Below are 26865 nucleotides of genomic sequence, written 5' to 3'. Positions count from 1 at the left end.
GCATCATTCGAAAATGCATCACATAGTCCTAAACGCTTGGGAAGTGTTCGACTTGTGATTCTATGATATGAAATCCAGCATATATATCTTGTTTGCTGTGTCATACTGTTTTTTGGTGTCAGTAAAATAATATTTAAAATAAATCATTATTTATATCCCGCTTTTCTCCCTCACGGGACCCAAAGCGGCCTACAACACGTTAAAATCATGTAAACAACAATCCAAATACATCAATAATAAGTATAAAACATCATAAAATAAACAGATTAAAACAACAATAATATACATTCACATTCTTGTGGCATCATGTCAGAATATACTGCACTTTGTTCCAGTCCATAAACATTATGGTGTTTCTTATCATTCCAGCTTAGTTTCAAGTCTTCAGCTTTCTCTGCCAAAGAGCGCTGGTGGCTCACCAAACTACAACTTCATAGCATTGAGCCATGGCAGTTGAAGTAGTGTTAAACTGCATTCATACTACAATGTAGATGCACCCTTTAAAAAAAATATCCCCCCCAAAAAAAGAAGAATTAATAAAGTGTGCTGGATGTGACCACACAGTGCTCAATCTCTTCGAGTTCTTTTTGAACTGAGTGCAAAAGTTTCGTGGTCTGATGGACTGAAGATTAGGCAGAAATGAGTGACTATTTATTGTGCAATTGTCAGAATGATCAGGATATTAAAATATAGAATTACAAAAGCAGGCTGCAAACAGGAGGAGATGAGGCACTCCCTCCTGTTTGCAGCCCAATTAACAGAAAATTTAATGTGGGTTTTGAGGTAGGGGAAAAAAACATATATGTTAGGTTTGCAGATAAATTGTATGCACCTAACTAGCCCTAACGTTTAAGTTGCGTGTAGCCATGCCTTCCTGTGTTAGCATCACTTAGACTGAGTGGACAAAGTACTGGGTTCCTAAGCCCGAGGTTCAAGGGCTGTCTCAGGCTGGATCTATGCTGCCATATAATCTAATTCAAAGCAGATAATCTGGATTTTATATGGCAGTGTAGATCAGGCCTGAGCCAAGGCACTTTCACACTAGCACTATGATCCCACTTCAGTTGCCATGACAGCCTCCTACCCTGTTTCCCCGAAAATAAGACATCCCCAAAAAATAAGACCTAGCAGAGGTTTTGCTGAATGGCTAAATATAAGGCCTCCCCTGAAAGTAAGACCTAGCAAAGTTTTTGTTTGGAAGCATGCCCAGCGCCTGCCAAACAAAACACCAGAGCATGCAAGATTGGTAAATGCACATACCAGTTGTACATGGAAGTAATGGTAGTAACAAGGAATTCTTGACAGGGGTCACAGTTTGTCTGGTTTGGTTATGTTGGTTTGTGATTACAACTACTGTACAGTATATAATAAATGTTCATTTTTTGTTTAACAATAAATGTGAATTCTTCTTCATGGAAAAATAAGACATCCCCTGAAAATAAGACCTAGCACATCTTTGGGAGCAAAAAATAATATAAGACACTGTCTTATTTTCGGGAAAACACGGTATGTTAATCTTAAGGCACATCTACACTGACTGCTTAAGTCAATTTGAAGCCTGAATGATGATTACACAAGCCACAGAGTATTGATGCACATTATAGGCTTTCTTTTCATGCTTTTGTGGGAGTTTGTTGTCTGGCCACTGCAGCCTGAAGATGGCTTGGAACTGCATTAAATGGTCAGTGTAGGTCACTGTAACCTCAGGAGCTGCAGTTTTGGAGCAATATTAAAAAATCTTAGCCACAGAATTGTAATGTCTCCCCAAACTACAAATCCCAAGACTCCACAGGATGAAGCCATGGCAAGTGGCCTCAAAGGCTGCAAAGGCTGTAAAGTGTTAAAAGGAGCCTGTGAGATTCTGAATCAATATGTGAAGCTTAGGGAGAGTTGAGTATACAGCTAGCCCTTTGCACCCATAGATTCAACCAGCCATACCTTGAAAATATCTTTTTAAAATAAATAAATCCAAAAACTAAAGCTTCGTTTTGTCATTTTGTATAAGGGGCACTGTTTAACTATTTCATTGCATATCATGGTATTTGAGCAGGAGCCCCCAGATTGCGTAGTGGACTAAGTAACTTGAAGGTTGGGTTACTGACCTGATAGCTGCCAGGTTCAAATCCCACCCAGGGAGAATGCGGATGAGCTCCCTCTATCAGCTCCAGCTCCATGCGGGGACATGAGAGAAGCCTCCCACAAGGATGGTAAAAAACATCAAAACATCCGAGCGTCCCCTGGGCAACGTCCTTGCAGATGGCCAATTCTCTCATTCCAGAAGCGACTCAAGTTGCTCCTGACATGAAAAAAAGGCATTTGAGCACCCACAGATTTGGGTATTCATAGACTCCGGGAACCAAACCCCAACAGATACAAAGGGCCCACTGTATATCACGTCCAGAACTCTTTGGAAGAAGGGCGAAATTAACATAGAAACAAAGAAGAAATCCAAGCATCAAAACATTTTTAAATGGCGGTTAAGTTGAAGCCCTTGATGTGGTTTGACTACAGCTGCCATCAGACCCTAGTCAGGATAATCAATTATGAGTGGGATGATGAGGGTTGTGATCCAACAACAACGGTGCATGCCCAACACACCCATTCATAAGACAACATACTTTCCTTGATGTTAGCGTGTCCCTAATCCTCAACTGCTTTTCAATCTGGGCCATGTTTGCATCCCAAATGCAGGACTTGAAAGCCAGCGGCATGGATTTGATGAGTGGATGCAGCTAATGAGAATACAGCTGGGGGTGTGCAATATGTAGCTCCCCAAATATTATTGGGCAACAGTTACCATGTATCCTGGGCATATTAATAAGTAATGATAGAAGTTGTGAGTCCCAACCCTGAAAGGTGTGTTTTGAGCCCCTCCTCTGTTTTTGACCGCAACAATGGTTCTTTTGTTCTGCAGCCCAAGCAGAGACAATCTTTCAAGGTCTTTGCCTTGGAATGATTGCCCCAGGCGCCTGTTAACCAGAGACCTTCTGCTTAATCCCTTTTGCTATTCACACTATCAAAGGAGGGTTCTGAATAATCTCCTCTTGTAGAAGACAGCTCTTTAATGCATTGTAAGTTAATATCCTTAGGATCAAAATTATACAGGACTGCAACCTGCTGGAGCCTCAAATTAGATTTCTTCTATCATACTGTTGAGGTTGATCCGAAACCGTGTCATAACAGGCTGTTTCTCTGTTTGTGGTTTTCTGTTCCAAGCCAGGTGGCAGGTCAATGGGCAGTTTCTGTACACTGTATATTTGCAGTCCATAACTTGACAATATATTATCTTTTTACTCTGTTAATGATACTGTATGTTGCATTCTTTGGAGACAGAACTAATTTAGGAATAAAAGGGATTTTATTCCAAACATGTTGTATAGCAAGGGTAAATACTGACTGTTTATACAACAAGGTGATAACATATAGGCTTACACAGTAGGTTTGTTTTTTCTTACTCTTTACACTTCAGGCTGGTCCGCAGTCACCTTGTGAACTCCTGTGAATACACAATTGAAAGAGAAAACATGTGTCGAACTGACCACAGTATCGTTTCACCCAGCAGATACAGTTGTACTGAGCTGTGTACAATGGTTTATGCATTTTATAATCTAAGAAGATGAATACTGGATCGCACCAAGAGCCCAATCAGTGCAACTCTAACCCAGTTACACTGACCATTTAATGCAGTTCCAGGCTAGCTTTCAACGGTGGCGATCAGACAACAAACACCCAGAAAAGTGCATGAAAGAAAGCCCTTAATGTGCATCATTGCTCTTTTGTTTGAGTCATCACCATCTGGACCTCAAACTGGTTCCAGGATTTTCTATGTAATCATCTGCACAGCAAAACCATGTCTCCCACGTTTGCCTTTTGTTCTTGGCTTCAGTTGTTGCAAACTGAATGTAAAGTATAAAAGTAACTTGCATTTAATTAATTCAGTGGGGGCCAAAAACAGGAGACCTTCCCTGTAGATTGAGTCAAAGGCAAACTGTTGTAACCTTTCTCTAGCTTGTGTTTTCACCTTTCTCTAGCTTGTGTGTTTGTCTCTTCCTTAGTAATCACTTTTGCCACCTTGACCATACACTGATGTTGCTTGACCACAAATGTCCCAGTTTTCATCTGGTGAAATATTGGAGAGTATGAATTTGTGGTATCATTTCTAAGGACGCGTGCCCAAGTGTGTAACTTAGCCTGTTAGTGCTCACCTCAGTCCTGTGAACCTCATCTATGTTCCCTTACCATTGTTGATTTGTAACTCTTCAAAGAACTGCTGTGACAATTGTGCAGTGGCAAGAATGTGCTTGGGACTTATCATGTGAATACTGAAGACTTTTTTTCTTCCACCATTCTTTATGGAATCATAGTTAGAAGAAATCATAAGGGCCAGTTGAACCCTATCTCTCTCTCTCTCTCTCTTTTTACAGTTCTGGCACAATTTTCTATCATAACAAGCAAACAGTTTATGTGTAGAAAAAAATAAAGTATAAATATAAGAACATAAAAGCTATAAATCATACTCGAATCTCACAAAATCTATTTGTTAAGAGAGTTGTCACTTAACTAGAGGTGTGAGCTTTTTAATTGGATATGTTATTTAACTAGTGATGTGCATCAAAGCAGGGTAGGTTGTAAGCAGATTGCTGACTGAATTATGGGAGATCAGCAAAGATTTTGAACTCCTAGTTGCCTAAAAAGAGAACCAACAAAATGATTTGCATTTTATTCAAATGCAAATTATTTAGTTGGTGCTGTCACCTGGAGCCAGAATTCTTTAGTTCGCATGGTCTGTCTTTTCCAACAGCTTTTGGTTATGTCATTGGGTTTTATGGAAAATATTAATCAGATTTTGCAAGTCTAAAGGTTGCCCACCTGAATTATATGGTTTGCAAGAAGAAAAGTCTATCTTATGCTGGTTATGAAAGAGGAAAGTGTATTTCTTTTTTGTCTGATGCAGAAATTATAGGCTCGTTTTAAAAAATCTGGAGTCACTAAGGGTGTATTTACACTGTTGAAATAAACTAGTTTGACACTACTTCAACTGCCATGGCTCAGTTCTATGGAATTGTGAGATTTATAAGGCTTTTAGCCTTCTCTACCAAATATTGCTGGTGCCTTACTAAATTACACCTTCCATGATTCCATAGCATTAAGCCATGGCAGTTAAAATGATGTCAAACTGCAGTAATTTGACAATGTAGATTCACTCTAGGTTCTGTGAGGTTATTTGCAATGCTGCTTTATGCGGTAATACTTTCACTTCCACAACAGCCACATTTCAGGAAAAGAGCCATTTTGGTAGAGCATATGCAATAGCAGAGGACATCTTTGCATGCAGATTGTCCTAAGTATTTCTGAAGTTTCCCCATACCTGTGATAGGTGATAAAAAGAAGAAAGATGGATTTCCTATCTGGCTACCAAGGGCTTGGAACTCAGACCCAAATTCTTGTCTTCATGACCTGTCTATTGTAACTTGTTATGTAAATAGGAATACTAGGGAGACTAGTTTCAGTAACCCAATAACATGCAAGCTAGTTGGGTGTTATCTCTTGCAGGTGGAAACCTGGGCCAAGAAAGCAGCATCTCCAAATATATGGCTCACCATATGTAGTCAGTCCTCCACATTTGTAAAAACGAAAAACCACAAATTAAAAAATATGATTTCTTTAACTTGTAACCTGAGAGAACACCTCTCTAGGTTCTTCAGCATAGACTCACACAGGAGGACCATTCTCTAGGAATGTCTTAAGTCCTCCACTGCAAGTATGTTCAGTTCACTGGATGCTTTTTATATGTTATTCTCTCTGTCTTAATTAAGAATAAGTCTCATAAAGAATACTTTAAAAATTAGTGAGATAAGTAGGAAAGCTTTCAGTGCTCTGAGTAATTAAACCCATCAAATAGTTTACATTTATGTGAGATTTCTCATTAATCAGGGGTGTCACAACTTCTTTCTTGCCTAATAAAATTAATTATGTTTTGTAAACTGGGTTAGGTAGTTTCTCATTTTGTGGAACTATTTACAAAGCAGGCACATTTGTCTGATCTTAATCTTCTAAGAGTATTTCTTGCTTTAGACTTTTCCTTTCATTAAAGAAAAGTAAAGAACAGGTAGTGCTGCTTCTGCTGTTATACTTATTTAAAATGATAAAGATCATTTCATGGAGAGTTTCGCAAAATTTATTTATTTATTTATTTATTTACAGCATTTATATTCCGCCCTTCTCACCCCGAAGGGGACTCAGGGCGGATCACATTACACATATTAGGCAAACATTCAATGCCTTTTAACATAGGACAAAGACAAACAACAATGTAGCTCCGAGCGGGCCTTGAACTTATGACCTCCTGGTCAGTGATCCATTGCAGTTAATTGCACTGGCTTGCTCTCCCGTCTGCGCCACAGCCCCGGAGATTGTTAATGTGGATTTTGTTCAGTGACTATTCAGTGTGTTGTTTTTTCACTGCAATAGGTGCCCTGAAGTAAGGCTCTAAAATAGGAGTGAAATCTAAGAATAGATTGAGTTGTTATGCTAAGTTTCATCCCTCCTGCCAAGTCTATTTACACCATACTTTCCATCCTGTCATAGCTCTCCCCACCCCCCCACCCCCACCCCAAGCTTCTCTTCTCTGTTTCACTTTAAGGCAGGTAGCCTTAAAATCGTGTTTCTCTCAGGGCCTACTGAGCTGCATCCTATAGTCCAGAGTGGGCAAAATGCAGCCTGGGAGCCAAATGTGGCCCATGGAACCGCAGAGTACAACTGCAAAAGCTCTCAATTTTTACGGGGATGATTTGATGGCAGTTTTACTTGCACCCTGCATTCTCCTGGTATGGGACCCAGGGTGGCTTAAAATTTGTTTAAAAGGACCAGTTTTATAAAATATTTTTTATATATTTGAAATAGTAGATTATAGCATTTGCACACTTGAACTGTCCAAAAGTCCCACCTGTTTCCAGAAAATACAGTGATCTGTTTCAAGAATCAGCCCAAGTAGAAGCTGGAAGTCACTCAAAGCAAACTAAAAGGTGCCAGTGAGGTCTGTCAGGCAGGCAGCAGGAGAAATGACAACCCTACTTCACTGTTGGTCATCCTGACTATAGCGTGTGAGCCAGGATCAAAACTGGAATCAAGTATAGTGGGACAACGTTGTTGTTTTGTGTTGTTTCCTTCCTGTCTCTCCTTGAAGTGGGGTACAATGTACTTAAAATACCATATTTACTCAAAGCTAATGCTCACCTTTTTAAGCTAAATTACCTCGCCAAAATTAGGGTGCGCAATAAATTGGTCTAATACAGTAATCTTAGTGTTGAGACAAAGCAAAAAGGGAAGCTGCTTCAGGAGCACCTGGACCTGCTATTTGAGGGATGTCATCTGTAATTTAATTGTCATGGCTCAATGCTATGTAATCCTGTGATTTGTAGTTTGGTTCCACATTATTAAGTGGTGGTGACATGAACAACCATGCTTTGCATATCCTCATTCACATCACTGCCATTTACTAATATGGAAAGCAGTTTCTGGAAATTACAGTTCCAGATCCTTTGAAGAATGCTAAATACATTTGAGAGTGTATATGTGGAAATCCTCTTCTTAAGTAGTTGAAGACATTACAGTTACCACTTCCTTTTAAACAAAAAACCAATGTCTTCAAAATGTGTCTCTCTTTCTCTCATATGTCAAGCCAGCATTGGATTATGTGATCTGCCTCCTCCTTCAGACCATCCCCCTGCAGCAAAGAAAGATGCAGAAGTCTTGTTCCTTGCACCACAAGGTTTTCTGTTGTCTGGAGGAAGTGAGAGACAGGTTAGCACATATGGAAGTGTCAGTGATTTCATAAGTTTAACCTGTTATTTCCACTCTGATGCCAAGTACAGTGGGCCCTCAGTATCCACTGGGGTTTGGTTCCAGGATCCTCCTGTGGGGGCTCAAATCTCATTGTGTACAATGGCTTAGCAAAATGGTTTCCCATATATAACATGGCAAAGTCAAGATTTGCTTTTCTGATTTTTTTAATGTGTGCAAGCTGTGAATCTGTGGACATGAAGGGCTGACTGTACTGAAGTGCTGACCAACATCCTAATTTGTTGAACCTAGTTGATAAAAGGAGCTAGACACAGCACATAACTAGTTAAAATATAACTTCCAGTTTTACCTAAGGGGACAGTTTTTTAAAAATGTCTGTAGCTTTTTCCTGGTTTTCTCTTTCCCTCTCTTCTGCTCTTTGCAATAGCTACTGCAGGGAATTAGTGAGAATTCCCACCCATCCCTTGCATTGATAAAGGGGGGAGGGGACGAATCTACATAGATGTAATCTCTTGACTACAGCAGGCAGGCTAATATTTGCTGTCTTGTCTTCCCACAGATGTTCTCTAAGGGCCCTTCCACACAGCCATATAACCCAGAATATCAAGGCAGATAATCCACAATATCTGCTTTGAGCTGGATTATCTGAGTCCACACTGCGATGTAATCCAGTTCAATGTGGATTGCATACAGCTGTCTGGAAGGGGCCTCAGTTTGACAAAAGAAACATTTCATTCTCTTTCATTTCTATCACACCATTCTCGCCAAAAAGATAAGCAGTGATTGCATTGCAGCATTTGCTGTCTGTGAAATATTAGGAAGAAAAAAAGGCAAGTTCAAAATTAGCCGCCAGAAGCAAATTCCTTTCAGGACATCTAAGTTCATAGTGTCTAGACTTGCTTTGAGTACAGCTCTGTTTCTATCTCTCATCACCTATTAAAGAGAGAGAGAAAAAGGAAGATACGGAATTCCTCTCTTTCCTTTTGTAATTTTTGTTTTTGTTTCTGCAGAAATACAGAAAATGGCAACTGAGGACAAGACCCCCATTAAAAAAAACTTTACAAAAATTGACTGAGAGAGAAAAAAGCTGCAAGGAGAAAATGTATATAGCCATTTTAGTGCAAAGCCCCAGTAATATGGAAAAACTTGGACTGTAACCACTGCAGATACAGGGATCATGCTATATATTTCAAACTCCATTCATACCGATATTAAATTTGATATAGTATTTGACCAGAATAGGATTTATTTTTTGGATGTTGACATTATAAAAGAAAGGCTATTTTTTCTACAAATGTATGCCAGAAAACTACTGATGTAATTTTTTTCTCTTTGATATGATTGTTACCATCCAGCACAACTAAATAGGGATTTACCTTACATAGATTGAGGACTAGGTATACCATAATTGCAGTTCACTAGACAAGACCTTTTTAGGCAAGATCATAGTTTGAACCAACAGCTCATAGATAGAGGATGTCCTTCAAAATCTGAACAATTTATGCAGAAGCCTGAAGGAATCAACAGAAAGGATCTCAGAATTAAAATCTGGACCCACACAGCTGAAGAAATGATAAAAGTGTTAATGTATGATCCTTACACAATTCTTAATCCCTTCTTAATGAAGAGATAGGCCCCTTCTACACTGTAGTTATGATATAGATTGAATTGCGTTATATGGTCAGTATAGACGCATATAATACAGTTCAATACAGTTAAGCTGCATCATATGAACCTACAATGGTCATATAATGCAGTTCAATCTGCGTTATAATGGTAATGTAGATGGGGCCACAGACTGGATGACAACCTTTTAGTTAGTTTAATTCTTCAGTTTGTTTTGTTTTCCCCCAGGACATTTTCATATATAATCTCGTTAGTGTTTTACTACTGACAAACAACAACAACAACTTTATTCTTATAACCCACTTCCATCTCCCCAAAGGGACTCGGAGCGGCTTACATGGGGACCAAGCCCAAGAAGCAGGGAATACAAAGTACAAAATACAATACAGAATACAAAATACAAAAATTAAAAGACAGACAGAACAATACAGTTAAAACCATTAAACCAGAGAAATAAAATACATCTGAAATAAAATATATCTTAAAATACATTTATTTTACTACAGTGTTAGAATTTGCAAGGGAAGGGCAGGGTTGTGCAAAAGGCAGGACAGTAGGATCAGGAGTGGGAATAAAGTGCTAGAAGACAGAACAAAGAATAAATTAGGACTGGCCGATTGTGACTGCAGTCTGATCTGTTATTCAAAGGCACATTGAAGCAATCATGATTTCAAGTCTTTGCGGAATGTGGACAGGGTGGGGGCTGATCTGATTTCCCTGGGGAGACAGTTCCAGAGCCGGGGGGCCACCACCAAGAAAGCATCGAGAATGTCCTCTGAGAGAAGAGAAAAATTATAAGTAGTTGCAATCTCATTACATAACATTTATGTAAAATGTTGTTGCCATTGTAGTTTTCAAGATACTATCATTTAGAAGAGATGAGAGAAGGTGTGAGGAGAGACAGCAGCAATATATGAGCACAACTTTTATATGTCACTAGCTTGAGGACCTGGCAGTGCCTCGGTTATTAGAAGACGGCATTGTTTGTTTTGGGATGTTAGGTAATATCACTGAAGTTTGGTCCAGATCCATCATAGGCTGGGTTCAGTTCTGTCTGGATAAGCATGAACTACAACTCCCAGATTCCCAGGGCAATCACCCCTGAACCCTTCCAGTATTTGCAGTTGGCCATGTTGGGTCTGTGTGCAAAATTTAGTCCTGATCCATCGTCAGCTGAGTTCAGGGCTCTCTGGATAAGGGTGAACTACAACTCCCAGATCTGAGGTCAGTCATCCCCAAACCAGGCCCGTATGCACAGTTGGCTATGTTGGGTCTGTGTACTAAATTTGGTCCAGATCTGACGTCAGCTGGGTTCAGTGCTTTCTGGATGCAGGTAAACTATAACTCCCAGAATTAAGGTCTGTTCCCACTAACCCCTGCAGTATGTTCAGTTGATCATGGGGCTTCTCTGTGCCAAGTTTGGTCCCAGTCCATTGTTGGTATCAGTGAAAGTGCAAGTCCCATCATCGGTGGCAAGTTGGTCCAGATCCATTGTTGGTTGTGTTAACGATGCTCTCTGGATGTAGGTATTCCATGGACGCCGATATTAAAAAACAAGGGAGTTAAGGATGGATGGGAGTTTTTCAAAAGTGAAATACTCAAGGCGCAAATGCAAACAGTGCCAACAAAGAAGAAAAATAAGACAAGTGCAAAGAAGCCAGAATGGATGTCCAAAGAACTTCTAACTGAGCTAAAGCTCAAAAGTGACATGCACAAGAAGTGGAAAAGGGGAGAAATCACCAAAGAAGAATTCAAACGTATAGCCAACTCCTGTAGGGAAAAGGTTCGCAAGGCTAAAGCGCAAAATGAGCTCAGGCTTGCCAGGGACATAAAAAACAACAAAAAAGGTTTTTTTGCTTATGTTGGTAGAAAAAGGAAGAAAAAGGAGGCGATAGGGCCACTGCAAGGAGTAGATGGGGTGATGGTGACAGGGGATAGGGAAAAGGCAGAACTGCTTAATGCCTTCTTTGCCTCGGTCTTCTCACAAAAAGAAAGCCATCTTCAACCTCAGCAACACGGAATGGACAAAGGATTGGGGGAAATCCAACCCCAAATAGGGAAACAAGTTGTCCAGGAACACCTGGCCACTCTAAACGAATTCAAGTCCCCAGGGCCAGATCAGCTGCATCCAAGAGTATTGAAGGAACTAGCGGAAGTTATTTCAGAACCACTGGCAATCATCTTCGAGAGTTCTTGGAGAACAGGAGAAGTCCCAGCAGATTGGAGGAGGGCGAATGTGGTCCCTATCTTCAAGAAGGGAAAAAAGAACGACCCAAACAATTACCGTCCGGTCAGCCTCACATCGATACCAGGCAAGATTCTGGAAAAGATCATTAAGGAAGTGGTCTGCAAACACTTAGAAACAAATGCGGTCATTGCTAATAGTCAACACGGATTTACCAAAAACAAGTCATGCCAGACTAATCTGATCTCTTTTTTCGATAGAGTTACGAGTTGGGTCGATACAGGGAATGCCGTGGATGTAGCATATCTAGATTTCAGTAAGGCCTTCGACAAAGTCCCCCACGACCTTCTGGCAAACAAACTAGTAAAATGTGGGCTAGACAAAACTACGGTTAGGTGGATCTGTAATTGGCTAAGCGAACGAACCCAAAGGGTGCTCACCAATGCGTCGTCTTCATCATGGAAAGAAGTGACAAGTGGAGTGCCGCAGGGCTCCGTCCTGGGCCCGGTTCTGTTCAACATCTTTATTAACGACTTAGACGAAGGGTTAGAAGGCACGATCATCAAGTTTGCAGATGACACCAAACTCGGAGGGATAGCTAACACTCCAGAAGACAGGAGCAGAATTCAAAACGATCTTGACAGACTAGAGAGATGGGCCGAAACTAACAAAATGAAGTTCAACAGGGACAAATGCAAGATACTTCACTTCGGCAGAAAAAATGGAAATCAAAGATACAGAATGGGGGACGCCTGGCTTGACAGCAGTGTGTGCGAAAAAGATCTTGGAGTCCTCGTGGACAACAAGTTAAACATGAGCCTACAATGTGATGCGGCAGCTAAAAAAGCCAATGGGATTTTGGCCTGCATCAATAGGGGAATAACGTCTAGATCCAGGGAAGTCATGCTCCCCCTCTATTCTGCCTTGGTCAGACCACACCTGGAATACTGTGTCCAGTTTTGGGCACCGCAGATGAAGGGAGATGCTGACAAGCTGGAAAGCGTCCAGAGGAGGGCAACTAAAATGATTAAGGGTCTGGAGAACAAGCCCTATGAGGAGAGGCTTAAAGAGCTGGGCATGTTTAGCCTGCAGAAGAGAAGGCTGAGAGGAGACATGATAGCCATGTACAAATATGTGAGGGGAAGTCATAGGGAGGAGGGAGCAAGCTTATTTTCTGCTGCCCTGCAGACTAGGACACGGAACAATGGCTTCAAACTACAGGAAAGGAGATTCCACCTGAACATCAGGAAGAACTTCCTCACTGTGAGGGCTGTTCGGCAGTGGAACTCTCTCCCCCGGGCCGTGGTGGAGGCTCCTTCTTTGGAGGCTTTTAAGCAGAGGCTGGATGGCCATCTGTCGGGGGTGCTTTGAATGCAATTTCCTGCTTCTTAGCGGGGGGTTGGACTAGATGGCCCTTGAGGTCTCTTCCAACTCTACTATTCTATGATTCTAAGAACAACTCTTGTAAATTATGATGAATTCTCCCCAAATCTCTTGTTCACTTGCTGATCAATTCCTTTGTTAACTGTGTCCCATAGGAAAAGGAAGGACAGGGTTAAGGTAGTGGCAGTGGGCAGGATCATGCAAATGAAGGAACCATGGGATGTCCATTCTGGAGCTAAAATAGAACATCTAGGATGAAATTGTCTCCGCATGAAATCCTTCACTTGGGTGTGGGGCAGAATTGTGTTTGTGGAGGACACTAGCAGGGTTTGGGCTGTATGTTCATACACTCACTATAACATGCATATCAGTGGAGGGTGCCATTGGTGTCTCCTGCTCAGTAGGAACTATAGCTGTTTGTGGAGGCAGGAGGCTGTCTGTGTAAGTGGACAACTTCTCCACATGCACACATACACATTTTTCACTTTTTTATATGTATATAGAGATATAGAGATAGATGTATAGAGGAGAAGATGATAGAAGAGAAATAGATTATGTGTATAGATTAGCAAGATAAGTAGTGGAACGTACTTAGTCCTAATTTTTTAAATATTGGTTTTAAACCACTTCATTGGATGTGTTGCAATAGCAGATTCCCAGATTAGTTTAGTATTTACACCTTATTTTATTTTTAGGTTATTTAATATTTAATGTTTGTTTTACTTAAGTGATATTTGTCTTTACTGTTCTAATGTAGCACAAATCCTATGTAAAATCATACTACATATTTTTGACATTAGTATTGAAATCTGAAATATATACAGAAAAAAGCAAGGTATGGAAAGTAAAGGAGAGATGTTAATGCTGATTGGTATGCATAAGCTTATTCTTTTTTGGTTGGTTAGGTGCATTATTGATGTTTATTCTATACATATAGTTATATTTTCAAAGCAGTAGTCACTGTGTAGTTTTGATTAGATTCATGGTTGTAGGAGACACTTGCCACTGATGACATCTCTTGAAATATGTATAACTTTATAGCGAATGAATGCCTGAATGCCAATTGAAACCATCAGGACTTCAGTTTAATGGACTGAAAAGTGTGATTCATGGTTTTAGTGATACAGACTAGTGTAGATTTACTTTAATATGGTGACTTTTGTTAGTCAATTTTCAGTCACCCATTCTACATTTATACTTTTATTGTTTTCTCCTGAAGTATAATACCTTAAATTTCTCCTTGTTGAAATCTATTTTGTTAGTTAGATCTCCAATCTCTCTTAAACTCATTTTGAATTCTGGTCTTCTAGTGTATTCACTACCCTGCATAATTTAGTGTCAGCTGCAAATTTGATAAGCATGCCATCTATTCCATTGTCCAAGTCATTGGTAAAAATGTTGAAAAGCCCTGGGCCCAAGACTGAACCCCATGGCCTCCCACTGGTCACTTCTCTCCAAGATGAAGAAGAGAAGAGGAGCCATTGGGGAGCATCTTTTCAAATGGCCATTCAACCAATTACAAATCCGCCTAATAGTAGCACTGTTTTGCCCACATTTTACTAGGTTTTTTGCAAGAATATCATGGGAAACTTTGTTGAAGGCCTTACTCAAATCACAGTATGCTACATCCATAGTATTTCCTTCATCTACCAAAGGTGTAACTTTATTTTATGAAGAGATAAACATTTATTTATTTATTTATTTACAGTATTTATATTCCGCCCTTCTCACCCTGAAGGGGGACTCAGGGTGGATCACAATGTACATATATGGCAAACATTCAATGCCATTAGACAAACAACACACAGAGAGACAGACAAAGAGGCTATTTAACTTCCCAGCTTCTGGCTTTGTGAGGGTATGCTCGATTCCGGCCACAGGAGGAGCTGCTGCTTCATCATCCACTGTGACGATGAGTCCTTTTTTGATGGAGTACTTCCTCATCCATTGTTGTAAATCAGTTAAAATTAGCCTCCCTGCATAAGCAGTCCCTACATTTTCCTACTTGACAGATGCAACTGTCTTTCAGGCTGATTAGGTCAACAACGAGCAGGGCTATTTTTTATTTTAATTGTCGGGTGCTCACTCCACATGGGCTGGCCTCGAACTCATGACTTCTTGGTCATAGTGATTTATTGCAGCTGGCTACTAACCAGCCTGCGCCACAGCCCGGCCCCTTGGAAACAGGTGCTCTTGGGTGAGGTATACTATAGTGAGGAAGGCAGAGTTCTTCATATATGCAGAGTTGCTCACAAAAAAGCTGGAGGAAAAGACGTATATTTCCTTCACAGAAACCAACTAAAATAGTAGCACTAAAACAGTATCATTATTTGTAAAACATTAGTCTGGCATACTTGTTTTTGAGAAACCCATGTTGAGTTTTATTGATTGGCAGGGACCTTCCATTTCAAAAAAAAAACTTTTATTTCACTGTGGTAGGTTTATTTCTATGTGTAATGTCCAATGCAAGTGTCCAATGATGGTTTATAGGGACAAAGGAAAGCCAAAGAAACGATTAAGCAGAATTTTTTCTGTGGTCAAAAGTTATTATCCAGTGAGTCACATCTTTTCCTCCTTTTGTTACGGTTATTGGAGAAAATTTTTTAAAAAGTACATGCATATGTGTTTACATTGGTAGGTACAAGTTACAAAATTATCGGAAGAGGTTTTTCCCATTTTGTTGCCTCTTGCTTTAACTTTGTTTGTGTGTGTGTTGTGTGTGTGTATGCCTTCTCCTTACAGGTTCCAATGGCAGCTCATAAGGAAACACCATTTTCTGAAGGAGGAAGAAATAAAAGTGGCATGAATGGAACAGGAGGTTCTAAAGGACAATGGGGTAGAGCATGGTAAGGGGATTCTGCCATGTGGTTGTGATGTAGGAACTCAACCTTATGCTTTCTGTGTTATTTGTGCCTGCAGTATCAAATGTTCCTTTAAAGACATAATTCCCAGAAATACAGGGTGTCCAAAAGATGGACCTGATTTAAAATTGTGATACAGTATCTCTGAAATTGGGTCCATCATTTTGAAACACCTTGTACAACTACGTTGTTAACTGAGGTATACATGTAGAAGTTGACTTCTTTTAGTAATATTGGAATAAGATTTTTGCATAACTGTTCCCTTTGGCAGCTGTTTCCCATTCACCCCTTTCTAATTTTTTTTCATGACAATTAGTGGGGGAATTATTATGTTTGTGATCTAATCCAGCCCATCATCCAGTTTAAAAACATTCTTTAATTCCTATTTCTCTCTTTCAGGAAAGTTGACTGGATTTCTTTAGCAGGTGTCATCTTTCTACTCCTATTTGCGCCCCTCATTGTGTATTATTTTATAATGGCATGCGATCAATACAATTGCTCTCTGACTCAACCAGTCATTCACGTGTTCATGGACAAAACCCACCTTTTGGAAATCTGGAACAAAACACCACCATTGACTTGGAAAGCTGCAACCATCTATAGCACCTGGGTAATTTTCCAGGTGTGTGTGTTCAGGCTTCTTTATTGAATTCTAACAGGATATATGAATAATGTAGCTTTTAGCTACATTCAAAGCTCATAGTTAAGAAACTGAGAATATTGCTGAGTCATGTCTCTGATCATTGTTCACTGTTTATGAATATAACTAACCATTATAAAGCCTCCAATTTTCATTTCCATGATCACTGTCATCATTCCTATGAAATGTTGGCATCCCTTCCTTTCTCTCTGCTTGCCCAAGCATCTTAACCTTCAACTTTAAGCCTTTGTACCTTTCTGCCATTTTCCCTTCCATTTTTCCTTCCTTCACCATGACTGAGTATTTATACAGACTTCTTGCAAACTTATGCACCTGTTGCTGATTTACAATAAAGGTAACTGAGGTTTGCTAACAAACTTCAGACTTCTGTTTATGTATTGATATTTTAATATAAATAATGCAAAAAGCCAGCATGTTTAGGGTGTTGGACTAAGACCCTGGAGTTCATAGTTTGAATTCTTGGTCAGCCATGGAAACACACTAAGTGACCTTGGGCAGATCACACACCCTCAGCTTCAGAGGAAGAAAGAAGCAAACTCCCTCTAAACACATTTTGCCAAGAGAACCCTGTAATAGTGTCACCATAAGTCAGAAAAACTTGAAAGCACACAAGAACAAGAAGTTAGTTTAAATGTCTTTTATGCTATACAAATCCATGTCCTTAATCACCATTTCCACTTTGATGAGTCAAAAACCACAACTTTTGTAAATTTTAGCCCAAATTTGTAATATGGCTATCTCCCAAACAAATTTCATGAATTACTTTGAGCAGAATTGGCATTTCTGTGCAGTTTCATGATCAGTGTAACCACCATTTTGGGACATTTTGCATGAAGTATGATACAAAGCTGATATAGTAGACATTCTATCCAAATGTATGTTTGAAATGAAAAGGAAACTTACAATGTGAAATTTGAATAAAAGTCCATGAAAAGATGCAATTGTTTCCCCAAACCACAAGTTACTCGTGTTTCAGAACTATTTGATTTGGTTTATGGTAAAAAGTTTGAATGATCTATAACAATGTTTGATATTACCACATTTGCTTTGTTGCAGGTATTTTTGTTTATGCTTCCTGATTTTTGCCACAAGTTCCTTCCATTCTATCAGGGAGGATTGCAAGAAGGGGCTGTGACACCAGCCGGTAAGTTCATTTCTTGGAGACCTTTGCTTTACAAGGCATTTTAGCATTACAGTCTGCCCTCCACACTTGCTGGTGTTAGAGGTACAAATCTTCTGTGAAAGTGAAAAACTTCAAATAACATTTTCTATTTTTTTACTTGATAGAATACCTAACTAGGAATTTCTAGATTCTTCAGCATAACTCTTATAACCAATTTTTTCTGGATAGTGATCACAGAATTGCACCGGAGGATCTAGAAATTCCTAGAGAGGTGTTCTCTGAAATTAAAAAAATAGTTTTCTTGAGAAAGTTGACCATTGAGTCTCACTGAAGGCCTAGAGCAGGGGTCCTCAAACTTTTTAAGTGGAGGGCTGATTCACAGTCCCTCAGACTGTTAGGGGGCCAGACTAGGATGAAATAGTCCAAAATTAGGATTGTTGTTGTTGTGTGCCTTCAAGTCATTTCAGACTTAGGTCAACCCGAAGTCTAAAATTTAGGACAGAGGCCAGGTCAATGACCTTGGAGGGCCACATCCAGCCCATGGACCTTAGTTTGGGGACCCCTGATCTAGACAATCTCCTAAGACCATAGGTAAACAAAGAGACCTTCAAAGACCATGTAGACTGTCTCATAAGACCATAGGTAAGGAAAGAGACCCTCAAAGACCATCTAGATGATCTAGGCCATCTAGATGATCTCATAAGGCCATCAGAAGACCATAGATAAGGAAAGGGGCCCTCAAAGACCATCTAGATGATTTCATAAGACCATAGCTAAGGAAAGGGCCCCCCCAGTCCATCTAGATGATCTCATAAGGCCTTCAGAAGACCATAGATAAAGAAAGGGGCCCTCAAAGACCATCTAGATGGTTTCATAAGACCATAGAGAAGGAAAGGGACCCTCAAAGGCCATCTAGACGATCTCATAGGACCATAGGTAAGAAATGTGATCTCCAAAAGCCATCTAGATGGTCTCATAAGGCCGTAGCTAAGCAAAGAGACCTTCAAAGACCATCTAGACAATCTTATAAGACCACAGGTAAGCAAAAAGACATCGAAAGATCAGGTAGACGTAGGTCAACCCTAAGTCTAAAGTTTAGGACAGGGGCCAGGTAAATGACCTTGGAGGGCTGCATCTAGCCCCCTGGCCTAGAGATAGGAAATCAAATCTGCAAAAGTCAAAGCCACAAATATGGAAGCACACTGTACTAAGAACTAAAGCTAAAGGAATAAGCAATTTCTTATGGGGTTTTGTCTTAGGACCATATATTCACATTTGTAAACTAAAAATATTATCTATTTGCCAGATATTGTGCCAAATGTTTGCACCCAATATGGTGGTTATAATGCTGGACTGGGACTTGGGAAATTCAGGTTTCTTCTCCCACTAAGCCATGACATTCACTGGTTGCATTGAGCCAGTCAGTCTGTCTTCTCTTAGCCTAGCACTATGTAACAAAATTTGAAAATAAAAGATATTCCTGGTTTGAAAATCTTTTTTCCTGTTTAATTGTGAGGTACTTCCTTTGAAAGTAGTTGTTATACTCCAGAAACTTCATTTTTGTGGCTGCCACAAACTATATTGAATTGGTTGAAGGACTATAAGGGATTCATTGAAAAACTATAACAAAATGTGCTGCAGGATGTTCCACAAAAACAAAGTTTTTGTAGTTTAATAAACCTTTTCCATGTTTTTATAATAGAGCCAATTAGGAAATGACATTTATAACCCAGGAACAAAATTGTGTTACATGGTGCTATTTTACAGGCTATTTTACAGGGTAGTTCTGATGATAAAGGAGTGCAGTATGGGGAGGACTGTATAAGTTGACCTGGGTTTATAGAAAGGTAAGATGGGATGTAAATATAATAAGGAAACAGTCTCTGTATCAGAAAAGCAGCCTCCACAGCAGCAATCCAATGAGAGTGCTGGGATATGGGAGAGAATATGATATCCTATTTTGCCTGCCTCGGCTGCTTAGATTTGGCTTCATAAAGGGCTCTCATTTTAATTGCAATAAAAGAGGTGCCAGTTTAAACATACTGTATCACCCCATTGACATTCTCTGGATTTTGATCCCTACAAAATATCAGAAATGGCAATAGGAAGTCAAATTCTTCCCACTTAATGTTTCTCCTATGAGACTTACTTATTATCTTATTAGCAAGCAGTGTTGTAATGGTTTTTATGCTCTTTTGATTGGGGCTTTTGCTCAGCATAACTAAAAATGTGGTAGAGGTTGTCTAAGGGCTTCCACCTACATCCACAAAACATGTTGTCATGCTCTGACCACTGGAGACCAGGGTTTAAATCCTACATAGCCAATAGCCATGGAAACCCACAACCATGGAAATTACACTCATTCATACTCAGATGAAAGCAATGGCAAACCTTTTCCTGAAGTAATCTTGCCAAGAAAACTCATGATAGTTTTGACTTATAGTTGCCATAATTCAGAAATGTCTTGAAAGCACTAACATTCATATGGGTAGCACATTGTGCAAAACAGTCTTTTTGATACACTCAAAGTATTTTTTTAACCAAAAGAATAGTTTGGTTAGAAGGAGAGATGAACAGATGGATGTTTGCACCTCCTCTACACTTCCATGTGAATGTGTGGATTGTGATGTCAGAAATCATGAATGGCAAAGCACACGTATATGCAAACCTAAAGGATGCCATGCTTTCTTTCGCAGCTCTTTTTAATTCGGTATTATTGTTGTACTGAATCATGCAACCCTCTTTCTTTTTCAGGCAAAGTGCTCAAATATCATATCAATGGACTACAAGCCTGGCTTATCACTCATGCACTATGGTTTGCAAATGCCTACCACTTTCACTGGTTCTCACCCACTGTCATTTTTGACAATTGGATCCCATTATTGTGGTGTGCAAATATTCTGGGCTATGCCGTGTCTGTTTATGTAATTATAAAAGCATACTATTTCCCATCCAATGCAAAAGATTGGTAAGCTGGTGTTTCTTATATTATGTATAGTAGGAACACATTCAATGACAACTGCATTTTATCAATCTAATAAAGCCAAATTGTGTTATTATTTTGGATGTATAGTCTGCCATTTCTCATACTTCCTCAGGGCATCTGATTCATCCAAGAGGTAGTTCCCTACTTTTACATACCACCTGTGAAAACTCAAGTCAGATTTTTGCAGTGTTTTGTTACATTTATATGTTTTAACTGGTGTGTTTGTTGTTGTGTGTATGATGTAGCATTGAATTTTGCCGTAGTTTGTAAGCCACTCTGAGTTCCCTTCAGGATGAGAAGTGTGAGGTATAAATAAAGTAAATAAATAAATATATGTAATTTTGGACTTTGGGTGTAACTATTCTCTCCATACAGGTTCAAATCTGATTTTATCTCTTTTTTCTGCACCATTTTAGTAAATTCACTGGTAACTTCTTCTACGACTTCATGATGGGAATTGAATTTAATCCTCGTATAGGAGAGTGGTTTGATTTCAAACTGTTTTTCAATGGTCGCCCAGGCATTGTAGCATGGACTCTTATTAACCTCTCCTATGCAGCAAAACAGCAGGAACTATATGGACAAGTATCTAATTCTATGATACTTGTCAATGTCCTACAGGTAAGCACACCCATTAAAATGCAGGCTACCCTAAAATGCTCTTAGCTTGGTTTTACTGTAAGCCACTTTGAGCTTCCTTTGTAGAGAGAAAAAGCGAGGTATGAATATAATCATCATCATCTTTAATACTAAAAGAGAATGCCAACTTCTGTTTATCTAACTGTAGCCTACTGCCAGCATAAATTAATGAATTGTGGTGTTACTGTGCTCATAGATTGTGGCTCCATTCTATGAAGCAGTTGAAGTTACTCCCCACAATTTCACTCTTCATGCTTGTAGTGATTTCTGGTCACTTCCACTTTTTCAAAAAGGTCCCTCCTAGACTTCCAATGGCCTTTGGGGGAATGTGGTAAAAATGCTATCCTTAAAGGGAATTTTAGGACAGCATGGTTGTTGTTGGTTTTGTTGTTGTTGTTGTTTTTTGTTTCTAGGGACTCATGCAGGTCACTTTGCACACCCCCATGCTAGAACATGATGGTGGTGAAATACTGGGAATGACCTTTGTAATCTTATTTAAGGTGGAGGTAGGAAAGGGTGGTTGTACATTGAAGATATTGTGAGATGACATGACTCATTGGAAAGGAAGATAAAATAATAATAATAATAATAATAATAATACTTTATTTATATCCCGCCACCATCTCCCCACAGGGACTCGGGGCGGCTTACATGGGGCAGTGGCCCAAACAACATAAGAACAAAATATAAGCAACACAATACAATCACAATATAAAAAGATAAAACAATAATACAATATATCAATATAAACAACAATACAAGATAAAAATTTCATTTAAAACATAAATGGTAAGACCATAATAAAAACAGGATAAATTATTAAAAACCCACTGGGGCTGATTAATTAATGACTATCTTCGAAGGCCTGCCGAAACCTCCAAGTCTTCAGTTGTTTCTTGAAGGAAGGTAGAGAGGGAGCCAACCTAATCTCCCTGGTAAACTAGAAGGCAGCAGGAGAACTAACTGCAATAACATGTGCATTGTTTCAATCAAGTAAGCCATGGCCTTGACCTGACCAGTTGGACAACAAATAACTGCAACTAAGGAGAATAGTTGCAGTATAGGGCAGGGCTTGCATTATCTGTCCATGATTGCAATATATAAAATTGGCAGTTGTATAGTTATCATCTTCTCTACTGCTTGATTTATACTTTATACTTTTATACACACATTTATCTGTATACTCGGAGGACAAACAACTTTTAGCATTCCAGATGTTTTGAACTACAACCTCAACAATCACTGTCCAATAGCTGTGTTGTGCAGAGTAGTAAGACAAAACATCTGGAAGGCCAAAAGTTTCCCAACCTTTTTGTTGTATATTGTTGATGAGTGGGACATGTTTGGGCGAGTTCCAGTGCAAAGGCAGAAAGGATTCAAATAAACAATTTTAAAATTAAAATACTGTTTTTATTTCATCAGGAAGTACAAGTATATGGTCTTAGAACAGTGGTTCTCAACCTGTGGGTCCCCAGGTGTTTTGGCCTACAACTCCCAGAAATCCCAGTTTACCAGCTGTTAGGATTTTTGGGAGTTGAAGGCCAAAACACCTGGGGACCCACAAGTTGAAAATCACGGTCTTAGAATATATTCAAGGTCATAAAAAACAATTTTAAGAGGGTAAGTTGAAATAGTCATCCATGCAGATGAATTTGAATGTCTTAATTTCAAAAGGGATGGCATTAGTTAATTTTTAATTTATCATCTCAGAAGCTAATTGAGGGTACAGTTGTATTTAAAAGCACAAAGCGAAAAACAATTTAGTTAAATCGTCCACTCATGACTATCCATACTGATATCTGTCAATGTGTTATTTTTAGGCTGTGTATGTTTTGGACTTCTTCTGGAATGAAACCTGGTACTTGAAAACAATCGACATTTGCCATGATCATTTTGGATGGTACCTGGGATGGGGAGATTGTGTTTGGCTTCCTTATATGTATACTTTGCAGGTAATTTGTGTGTATGTGTTTGTGTTTTCATGGCTGCACTCAGACATATTTAGAGCAATAGTATAGAATGACAGTGTGAGTCTACAATGAAATCTTTGTTCAAGCCTGTGGGGTATTTTACACATGTAGTACATCATCTAATTGCAGTTCAAATGAACTGGAACAGAATTAAATATGTTATTTTTAAAACTGATTTTTCCACCTCCAGTTTTATCCTCAGAAAAACCTTGTACAGTAGGCTAGGTTGAGAGTGAGTAGCCCAAGCATAGAGAAGAACATGTTCTGCCTTCCTGCCATATATATGTTTAAGATGAGGACTTTCTAGAAAAAAGATGTGATAACTCAACATTAGTTCATGTCTGAATGTACAAAAATTCAAACTCCCACTTTTAAGAGTGAAGCATCTGTCACTCTAAATTTGTCCCATACTAGATGTTTTTAAAATCTCAAATTCTTTGCATTGTTGTGATGACTCATGGGCCTTGTAGTCCTGCTCATGACATTGTGATGCCTGATGAAGAAGAAAACTTGGGTTTTTTACCTTCCCAGTCAGAACTGGAATCTTCTCAGCAAGATCTTTCCCAGGCAGATCTGGGAACCTTGCACCTGCAAGAAAGCTGTGTCCCAGAAGTATGTCAAACAAACCCTGAGCCTACATCTCCTGTGTTCTCTCGCCATGAATTTTGTAAACAACAGAGAGGTTTGGAAGCAGCCTCGCGCAGGAGTGCTAGAATAACAGCTAAGAATTTAGCCAATTAAGCCTGCTTTTCGTGAGAATCTTTAAGGAGTCAAACATCTGGCCTCAGAGTTTAGCTTTCGTTTCTGGTTCCCAGAGAACTGCTTCGGCGGGAAAGTTAGACTCTATATAGGTGTTTTACCCGCGAAGTAACTTTGCGGAGTCAATTCGTCAGCCTCCGGAGCGAGTTGTGTCTGGACAGCGCGCTCCGTTTCAAGCCTCGTTCCTGCTCAAGCCTTGTCCTGGCTTCCAGCCTTCGCTCCTGTTTCCCAGCCTTTGTTTACCTACGGACCTTGCCTTGTTTCCCAGGACTAAACCTTGCCTTGTTTCACGGATTTTACCAAGTTATTCCACGGACCTTGTTCTTGTTCCTTGCTACCTTGTTCCACGATTCAAGCCTTGTTTCAAGTATCAAGTTATTTCCTAGCCTTGCTCAAGTTCATGGACTAAAGGACCTTGTCATCTCCCCTCACTTTGCCTGGCAAAGTGAGTGTTTCGGTTATTGGATTACAACTTTGGACCTTAATATTTCATATTGGACATTGCTTTTTTGGACTAATTCTGACCTTTCCTGAAAGGTCTAATTCTGGACTATTTTCTACACTTGTTTTTATTAACTTTATATATTCCTTCAATAAAGATATTAGATAGATTCTGGCCTCTGTGTATGGTTATTGGTGCCTTGCAGCCTGGGTCCTGACAGTTTGACTCCGCCACCCTAAGCACCAATTAACCTCGGCCAGTATGTCTACCGGAGCCGGACCTGGACCGGGCGGCCAGCCGATTACCTACACCATCGACAAGGATGAGGTGGACCGAATCCGTGATAAGCTCAATGCACAGGATGGGGAAATAAAGGGGTTGAAGGAACGCGGAATCCGTCTTCCGGCCATGGCGTTGCCAACCAAGTTTACTGGAGAAGCTTCTAAGGTTCATGTTTTCCGTCGCCAATGTCAAGCTTATCTAGAGGCCCGTGCTGCCGAGTTTCCCCAAGAAGACATCAAAGTGGCGTGGGTTTACAGTCTTCTAGACGGGCCAGCGGCCAACTGGGCGACGGCACTGTTCGACCAAGCCTCTCCACACCTAAGATCAGCGCAACGCTTCTTGGACCACCTTAAGGAGACTTGGGGAATCGAGGACAATTTGGAGGCAGCCGGTCACAAACTCCGCCGCCTCTTCCAAGGAGACAGACCCATGTCTCAGTACATAGCCGAGTTCCGAGTGCTGGCCCACAACACCGGCTGGAATGATGTAGCCCTCAGAGGACAATTCCGGGAGGGTCTCAACATCGAAATGCTGGAGGAAATCTCCAAGGTGGATCCTCCCCAGACCCTCGAAGCACTCATTGATCAATGTTTACGGGCTGAAGTCATGATTGCCAACAGGAAACAGTGGGTTCGAGGCCAGAGCGGTAGAGCTGGGGCAAAACCCCCCGCTCCCGCCAGCGTTCAGCCACGTCCAGTGTGGAGACCCCCACCACCAACCCCATACCCCAGAGGAAGCGAGGAGGTGCCGATGCAGTTGGGCAACGTGCGTCCCAGACTAGATGCCGCCGAGAAGGCCCGTCGTCAACGCTTAAACCTCTGTTGGTACTGCGGGAACGGGGGCCACTTCGCCAGAGAGTGCCCAGCCAAAGGGAAGCCCGCCGCCCGTCTTGCGGCGGCGTCCTCCACGGAGACGAAGGCGTCTGAGGCGGCTGGCACACAGCCGGCGGGGGAAGCCAACGACCGGGCGTAGAGAGGCTCGCCAACCCGGTCAAAAAACCCATTCAAGAGCCGCCAACCGGGGTCCTGTTCCTTCTAGTGGTCACCTTATGGTCAGCAAAAAAGGGACCCGTCATGATCCACGCCATGATAGACTCCGGAGCCACCAACAATTTCATTGATAGAGAGTATGCCGACTCTCTGGGATTACAATATCATGACTTCAAGAATGCCCGTGTGGTGCAAGCCATAGACGGCCGCCCCCTCAAGACGGGCCCCGTAAGCCAGTGGTCGGAACCCACCAGGATGTGGATAAGAGAACATATGGAAGAGATTTCCTTCTTTGTTACTGAGGTTCCCCATTTCCCTGTGATTTTGGGGATTCCATGGCTGACACTTCACGACCCAAGCATCTCCTGGTCCAACAGGGAGCTGCAGTTCGCTTCAAAGTACTGCCAAAACCATTGCCTCGTAGCCAAGGTCTGCCATACCACAGACACCGAGCCCATTATCACCTTGCCAAAGAAGTACTCCGAGTATTGGGATGTATTCAATGAAAAAGAAGCCGAGAGACTACCCCCACATAGACCTTATGACTGTGCCATTGACTTGGTGGAGGGGGCCCCGATCCCGCGAGGGCATCTCTACTCCCTGACTGAACCGGAGCAAGAAGCTCTCAGGGAGTTCATAGAGACAAACCTTCGCAAGGGATTCATCAGACCCTCTCAATCTCCAGCCGCCTCCCCGGTGATGTTTGTGAAAAAGAAGTCAGGAGACTTACGCTTGGTGGTGGACTATAGAGCATTGAACAATATCACAAAGCGAAACAGCTATCCCCTGCCTTTAATCTCGGACCTTCTAGACCGACTCCGAGGAGCCAAGGTCTACACCAAGCTGGATCTTCGGGGGGCTTATAATCTAGTTCGCATCAGAGAAGGGGACGAGTGGAAGACCGCCTTCCAGACTAAATTCGGATTATTTGAGTCCCGAGTTATGAATTATGGATTATGCGGAGCTCCCGCAACGTTCCAGCATTTTGTCAATGACATCTTTCAGGATTATCTAGATCGGTTCTTGATAATCTACCTCGACGATTTTTTGGTGTTTTCTAGATCACAATCAGAGCATGAGAACCACGTCAAAATGGTGTTACAACGATTGCGGGATCATGGGCTCTATGCCAAGCTGGAAAAATGCGCTTTTGATC

General features: G+C 40.7%; 1 protein-coding gene and 1 long non-coding RNA gene across 4 annotated transcripts in view; one reads left to right on the top strand and one right to left on the bottom strand.

Moving 5' to 3' along the window:
• Positions 1 to 26865, top strand: part of dhcr7 (7-dehydrocholesterol reductase) — a 34545-nt gene that overhangs the window by 1380 nt on the left and 6300 nt on the right. Inside the window, exons 2-8 of one of the 3 annotated variants that reach the window (XM_008106082.3) lie at positions 7682 to 7803; positions 15740 to 15843; positions 16258 to 16480; positions 17576 to 17663; positions 20397 to 20610; positions 21045 to 21249; positions 23088 to 23219. In XM_008106082.3, coding sequence (XP_008104289.1) covers positions 15746 to 15843; positions 16258 to 16480; positions 17576 to 17663; positions 20397 to 20610; positions 21045 to 21249; positions 23088 to 23219 — 960 coding nt within the window. In that variant the 5' untranslated portion in view covers positions 7682 to 7803; positions 15740 to 15745. The remainder of the gene's footprint in view (positions 1 to 7681; positions 7804 to 15739; positions 15844 to 16257; positions 16481 to 17575; positions 17664 to 20396; positions 20611 to 21044; positions 21250 to 23087; positions 23220 to 26865) is intronic. The other 2 variants (XM_008106087.3, XM_003214670.4) reach the window with 2 other exon arrangements.
• LOC134295417 (uncharacterized) overlaps positions 9700 to 26865 on the bottom strand; it is a 30137-nt gene continuing 12971 nt past the window's right edge. Inside the window, exon 2 of the long non-coding RNA XR_010001978.1 lies at positions 9700 to 10204. This is a non-coding gene — a long non-coding RNA (uncharacterized LOC134295417). The remainder of the gene's footprint in view (positions 10205 to 26865) is intronic.

This window comes from Anolis carolinensis, chromosome 1, assembly GCF_035594765.1.
Source record: "Anolis carolinensis isolate JA03-04 chromosome 1, rAnoCar3.1.pri, whole genome shotgun sequence".
Classification (NCBI taxonomy): domain Eukaryota; kingdom Metazoa; phylum Chordata; class Lepidosauria; order Squamata; family Dactyloidae; genus Anolis; species Anolis carolinensis.
This window is presented reverse-complemented; position numbering and strand designations above follow the sequence as displayed.